Here is a 7,132-nt window from a genome sequence, read left to right as displayed (position 1 = left end):
GTCAGCCGGTCGAGATTCTGGAGAGGCGATCTGGTGTGATCTGCAAGTGGGCTTGCTGCTGGAGTCCTCAGCCAGGCTGGCCTGGTACCTGCATCAGCAGATGGCCAGACCTGGTGCTTGGGTCTATAGAACTGGGCCTGAAGCTTGGATCTACTGGGGTGGACCTGTTGACTGGGTACATGGGGATAACCCTGGAACTTGGGTTCTTGAAGGTAAACCTGGAACCTGTATCCTCTTGGGTTGGCCTGAAGCCTGGTTCCATGGGGGTTTACATGGTGCTGGGGTAGGCCCCAGGCTGTGTACAGTGTGCCAGGGTAGATCTGGGCAGGCCTTGGCACCATGTCAGCCCCTGTAGACTGAGGTGAGGCAGGGGCCAGCCTGGAGCCTGAGGCCAGGGGTGCTGACCTGGCTCCGGAATGGTCTAGGACCCAGGACAGTCCTGAAGCCTTGCATCTGCAGGCCTGGGGATGGCCTGGAACCCCAGACTGTGGGACCAGGCCTGAAGGTGGGGTGAGTCTGACCCACTGAGGTTGATCTGGAGGTGAGGTGAGCAGACCAAGTCTGCCCTGCTGGCCTGGGGCTATGGGATTCAACCTTATGGCAGGGTGGGCCTGGAAATTCCCTCTGTGGGTAGTGAGTGGCCTGGGGTCTAGGGCAACGGGGGCCTGCCCAGCACTGAGTTTTACCCAGGTGAGCTGGTGCTAGGGATGGAGTCAAAGTCCAGTGTCCACTTCCTTCTCTTTCCCCTGTATGGGGGCGTTATCTCTGTTTACACAGTGGTGCCCGGGGTTGGGGAAGAGGTAACAAAAATAATGTAACACTGTCCTTCCTGCCCTCTTCAATGCATCTTTTGTTTGTTTGTTTTTGAGACGGAGTCTCGCTCTGTTGCCCAGGCTGGAGTGCAGTGGCACAATCTTAGCTCACTGCAACCTCAGCCTCCCAGGTTCAAGCAATCCTCCTGCCTCAGCCCCTCTAGTAGCTGGGATTATAGGCATATACCACCATGCCCGGCTAATTTGTGTAGTTTTGGTAGAGATGGGGTTTTGCCATGTTGGCCAGGCTGGTCTTGAATTCCTGACCCCAGGTGATCCACCCACCGCAGCCTCCCAAAGTGCTGGGATTACAGGCATGAGCCACCGTGCCTGGCCGCATCCTTTATTTCTATCCTATACTCAGGTGCTGTGATCTCTTACTTCGTTTCTTTAGCTCTTGTGAAGGTAAATTTGTGCATGGAAAGCTATTCAAACTGATGTTTCTGCAGGGAGTCAAGTGCTGGAAAGTCCTATTCTGCCATCTTGCTAATATCCCTCACTCTGATTTCCCTCCCTGAGGCTGTGACTCTTCACCTCATCAGCTTAAGTCCCATGGTTCATATATTTCACACCAGTCAATCCAGGCTAAATCCAACTCTGCTGAATGTGGCTGGAACAAAACATACAACCTTGATAATTGATGTTAAACTCATGACCACTAACCTCAAGTGGGCCTTTAGTGTATCGTACATTTCCTTAATTTTTTTCACTCTTCCCTATCCCCCAAACCTCTCAAACCACCTCCACCATCCTCACTCTCAGCTAATAACCAGGTTTTCAGTTGAACAGAGCAAATGCAAATCAGACAAGAACACTCACAAGCTCTCGCATCTTCTGTGTCCACACTCTGCCTTCCTCCTGGTTGGTGCTCCAGCATCTGACCTCTTCACTGGCACCCTGGATCCCGCTGTCTTCACCTGCTCAGACTCTGCTCTGGTCCATTCTCCTCCTCCTTTCCTAGAGTGTCAATTTTTCTACTTGTCATTCCCGTGAGTATATAAATTTATCCTAGAATTTCTAATATTTTAAAACACCCAAATCCTCAAAAGCCCCCATCTCTTCAGTTACCCATCCATTTCTCTGTGTTGGGAGACAATGCTCCATGGGTTTTCCATGTTTCCGCCTATCTTACAATTACAGATGGTGATGGCTTTTGTTACAGGCTGTTTTCAGGATGAATGAATAGCCTTAGATAGGTAATACGCTCTCCAGAGCAATGGTTTAGCATCCAGTGTGTCTTCCTTGCAGACAAAGGTTTGACAGATTTACTTCTAGACCACTGTTTAAGATTCACGCTCCCTAAACTTGGAGCTCCTCTCCTGTAACTCCACCCAGCGAATGTGTATTCTAGGTCAACACAAGGTCTTCTGCCAGCATCTGTGAAAACTGGTAGCTTGTTACCTTACAAGTAGGACAAAATCTCAGACTTTTCAGTCCTTAACACTTTGCCCCTTATTCACAGTTCCCGTTTCCAATTTGATCTTGAATCCTCCTTGATTTACCCTGACCACTCCTTTGTAACTGTTCTTACCAAAATGACCTCACTGATGGTTAATCTCAGTATATATCCAACTTCATAAAAATGATTAGTGTTTGATATTGTGGCCACTCTTCTACTTCAAAATAGTTTTTCTCTTGGCTTCAGATACCACCCTCTCCTGGTTTTCACCCTAACCCTGCTGGTTCCTTCTCAGTTTCCTTTGCCAGTTCCTGCCCAGCAAATACTGGGATTGAGTGCTTGGGGCTCAGTCCTTGACATTCTTTATACTTTTTTCCTAGGTAATCTCATCTAGCTTTATGGCTTAAAATATTAACCCTGTAACAACTCCCGAATTTTTATTTCCTCTGAAATTGGGTTTCAGAGTCATCTTACCTGTAAATGCATAAGAGGCATGAGACAAACAGCTGCCACTTAGAATGACCATAGGGGAAGAAGCGTCCTTCTGGGAAAGCCTCATTACAGTCGGACCAGCAAGGCTGAAACTGAGATGGGAGATTTGCTGGTTGTGCTGTTTGCTCTCTTAGTCCATCTTCCATCCTTCTACCCTGCTTTATCCCAGGAGGACAGCATCATCCGGGCTTCTGATCAGGTTCAGTCGAGGAGGTATCTTCAGGAGGAAGCAATAAAGAGCTGAGGCTCATCCCCCTATCCCCCCTCCCCCCGGCCCTCCCTTTCCTGACAGTTCTGTTTCTCACAGTAGCTGCATCTTTTTAGAGCTTCGACATCCACTTAAGAGACTCTCTTCCTTTTTATTCTGTATTTTTCCTATCTCTTACAGGAAAGAGACCTTATAACGTTTTTGGCTTTCACTGGGCTCTGCAACACCATTTCTTCCTTTTGTCCCTATGGACACAACAGCTTCCTGACACTGCTGGTCTCTGGATTCCTTACCATCCGTTGTTTGTTCCCTTAATCCTTCTCTCATTTTCCAAGTTATCCTTTCATATGGGACTAATTCAGTTTACTGCTAGAGCGCTCACTGATACAGCTGGTGAGGTCCACAGGTTAAAAATGGAAGGAATTCTGTTCACCAGGCCCATAAAATCATATACAAAGACACACATATATATGGGTTTATCTTTATTTTATAAAAACTGCTACACACACACATACACTCTCTCTCTCACCTCTTGCTTTCCTCATTTGACCTAGAGGAGTTTGGAGTTTGTTCCCATACATTCTTTTCAAGGAAATACCATCAGTCATGGTATGTTTTTACCACAATTTATTCATCCATTCCCTTACTGATGGTCTTTTTTCTTTCGGTCCTTACCAAAAAATACAATATACATTGGTAAACATATAATCTTAAGTACTGGCACTCTTTTTTCCTTAGGGATAGATTCCCAGGAGATTCCTAGGTTGAAGAGTATATTAATGTTAAAACAGAGTCACAATATTTTCCAAGGAGGCTGTTACAATTTACATTTCTAAAAGCAGCATATGAAAATGTTTTCCCCTCCTTTGTGAGTAGGTAAGATAACTTAGACAAAAGCTTATTGGGCTACGGATGTTCTGGATAAATCTGTTCAGAAAGTCACTCAAATTCATATATAGTGACAGCACGTTAATAATATCCAAAAATATTTTTTAAAAGCCAGTTTTTGGTTGCCATTTATAATTTCCAATACATGATTTCTGATTGACAGGGAACGGCTGAACTTAAGAATCTGAAATCAAGGCCAGGCGAGGTGGCTCACGCCTGTAATCCCTGCACTTTGGGAGGCCGAGGCAGGCGGATCACAAGGTCAGGAGATCGAGACCATCCTGGCTAACATGGTGAAACCCCGTCTCTACTAAAAATACAAACAAATTAGCTGGGCGCAGTGGCGGGCGCCTGTAGTCCCAGCTACTCAGGAGGCTGAGGCAGGAGAATGGCGTGAACCTGGGAGTTGCAGCTTGCAGTGAGCCGAGATAGGGCCACTTCACTCCAGCCTGGGTGAAAAAGCGAGACTCCATATCAAAAAAAAAATTTTGAAATCAAGTCTATAAAAGCATATCTTTGAGTTACACAAAAATTCTTCATATATGGAGAAACCACTGAAAAATCTGACTTTTATAAAAGTGTAAACATTTAAAGGAAAGGTAATAACTTTTAAGTCATGTTCCAAAGGGAAATGTTTTAGGTTGGCAATAGTGCAACTCAAGGAAGTAGACATGCCTCCTTTAAACAAAATATTGTAAAAAATCATTTCTAAAGGGGGTGTTATACACATGAAAAATTTAAAAAGCAATGAAACAGTTTTAAAATAATTTTTCCTCTAAGGTCTCTGAAATGTAACATTTGTGAACTATAGAAGCATCCTACCATTTTTGCTAGACAATTCATGAAATATTAAGGGAAACAAGGAAAGACAAAAACAGGTAGTTTCTGTCTGTGTTACACAATATTTTGGTAATAGACATGCATTTGTATGCAAATATCCCACTGGAAAATAAGAGCATGATAAATGGGGATATTGTCTTTACATGGCAAACTCTTATTCTGTGGTGCATACTGAGTAGTACAACTCATGTCTGCCCCCTTCACGCTATAGATCAATTATTTCACATTTGCATATTTGTATAAATAGTGCTTCTAGAAAATCTTCAGCAAACCAGAAGCAGGGAAAACTTCAACACTGTCTTCTGTTTCGTAAGAGGCAGCTCAAAAACAATGTTCACACCAACTTATATATGCCAGCAAGCAGTAGGGAAAGACGTAGGTTCCATGCTACTTTAAATCTGTTACACATTTCATTTGGAATGCATACTGGATTGCAGAGATACTGAAAAACACATGTGATGTTTAGTATAGAAAATCTTGTTATGTCCTAATTATCACAGAGGACAAGAATTTCAAATTCCCAGTGATTATGCTAAATTCACATGTGCAGATCTAAAACATACCACTTGTGTTTGGTGGCATATCCACATAAAACCACTAAATTCATAGGATACTGTTTGTGTATCTCTTATGCTGCTGTCTAGAATACTCAATTCATTCAAGATTTTTAAAAGCTCATTGTAGTACAACTGGGTATGGCTATTTACAACTGGATATATTCTGATACGTATTCTTTAGCTGGGTATCACATGTAACTTCCAGTATAATGTTCTCATGGGATCCTATTTTTAATACATTTTTGAGTTGAGAGATTGCATCTCAGTATGAATTCCCATGTTCCCTCAAAACTGTCATGAGGCTTCTCACCCGCTTGAAGAGTTCTGGCAGGAGTTTTCCACAGTACAACCTGGCTGGAGTTTCAGGGTTTATCCCCGACATGAACTCTCTGATGGACACTGAGTCGGGACTTCCTGCTAAAGGCCTTCCCACATTCAGAACACTCATATGGTTTCTCTCCTGTGTGGATTCGCAAGTGTAATCTAAGAGTTGACCTCTGGCTGAAAGTTTTGCCGCATTCAGTACATTCGTAGGGTTTCTCTCCTGTATGAGTTCTCATGTGGATAATGAGTTGAGAGTTCTGGATGAAGGATTTTCCACATTCACTGCACTCATACCGTTTCTCCCCCGTGTGAATCTTCTGATGTATGATAAGGTTTGACTTCTTGAAGAAGGTTTTTGCACATTCGTTACACTCATAGGGTCGCTCTCCTGTATGAATTCTCTGGTGTGTGGTGAGTTCAAACTTTTGGGCAAACGTCTTTCCACATTCACTGCATTCATAGGGCTTCTTCTCCATATGTGCTCTCTGGTGTACAATGAGGTTTGACTGGTGGGTAAAAGCTTTTCCACATTCCGGACACTCAAAGGGTTTCTCCCCAGTGTGAATTCTCTGATGTTTGATGAGGTTGGCCTTATGGGAGAAGGTTTTCTTACATACATTACATTCATACGGTTTTTCTCCAGTATGTATTCTCTTATGACTAATGAGGAGTGACTTAAAGGAGAAAGCCTTGTCACAGTAAGTACAAATGAAAGGTTGAACCAAGTTTTTTATTTTCTGATGTTTAAAAATGGCTGCTTTATGGCTGAGGGCTTTTCCATTTTTATTGTATTCAGAATATTGTACTCCAGCGTGGGTTTTCTCTTGCTTCAGGTAGAGAAGTGCTTTTCCAAATTCATTGCACTCATCAGTTTGCTTTCCTGCATAGCTTCTATTACTATTAAGCAAGTCTGAATTATATTTCAAAGTTTTTTCATATAAGTCATATTTATAGGGTACTTGTCTTAAAGAAACAAAGTCTGTGTTCAGATTAAGTGCTTTTCCAAAGAGATCACCTCTTTCCTCAATTGGGGTTTGGTTCTTAAGAATTAAAAATTGCCTTGCCTGCTCATCTGGGTTTCTGTGGTCTCTCTCCATCTGGTCATCAGCCTTCCACACTTCTAGGATAGAGCACAATGAAAAGAACCTTGTCAACGCCTCTGCTGTAATGTTACAGAATGCGAAGTCTTCACAAGTGTTCAATCACAGGGCAGACTCTTTCGTTTGGGACCCAGTCTCCCAATATTAAAAAATTCCCAGCGCAAATGTTTCCTTTCAAACTTTGAAAGAGAAAGATAATAGCAAGATTTGGAACGCATACTGGATTGCAGAGATACTGAAAAACACATGTGATGTTTAGTATAGAAAATCTTGTTATGTCCTAATTATCACAGAGGACAAGAATTTGAAATTCCCAGTGATTATGCTAAATTTTCATGTGGTTAAAAAACAAAACCGGCCGGGCGCGGTGGCTCAAGCCTGTAATCCCAGCACTTTGGGAGGCCGAGACGGGCGGATCCCGAGGTCAGGAGATCGAGACCATCCTGGCTAACACGGTGAAACCCCGTCTCTACTAAAAAATACAAAAAACTAGCCAGGCGAGGTGGCGGGCG

General features: G+C 43.3%; 1 protein-coding gene and 1 pseudogene across 3 annotated transcripts in view; one reads left to right on the top strand and one right to left on the bottom strand.

The window, feature by feature from the left end:
* Positions 1-2,947, top strand: part of LOC105537263 — a 19,272-nt pseudogene extending 16,325 nt beyond the window's left edge. Inside the window, exon 3 of the transcript XR_001005691.1 lies at positions 2,838-2,947. The product of XR_001005691.1 is annotated as a 40S ribosomal protein S4, Y isoform 1-like (transcript). The remainder of the gene's footprint in view (positions 1-2,837) is intronic.
* A 1,343-nt stretch (positions 2,948-4,290) lies between these two features.
* ZFP1 (ZFP1 zinc finger protein) overlaps positions 4,291-7,132 on the bottom strand; it is a 28,891-nt gene continuing 26,049 nt past the window's right edge. For both annotated transcript variants that reach the window (XM_011976802.1, XM_011976803.1), the window contains one exon: positions 4,291-6,640. In XM_011976802.1, the coding sequence (XP_011832192.1) occupies positions 5,559-6,640 (1,082 nt within the window). In that variant the 3' untranslated portion in view covers positions 4,291-5,558. The remainder of the gene's footprint in view (positions 6,641-7,132) is intronic.

The sequence above is a fragment of the Mandrillus leucophaeus genome, unplaced genomic scaffold, assembly GCF_000951045.1.
Source record: "Mandrillus leucophaeus isolate KB7577 unplaced genomic scaffold, Mleu.le_1.0 Scaffold17, whole genome shotgun sequence".
Classification (NCBI taxonomy): Eukaryota; Metazoa; Chordata; class Mammalia; order Primates; family Cercopithecidae; genus Mandrillus; species Mandrillus leucophaeus.
Note: the sequence above shows the minus strand (reverse complement) of the source record. Positions and strands in the feature narration are given on the sequence as shown.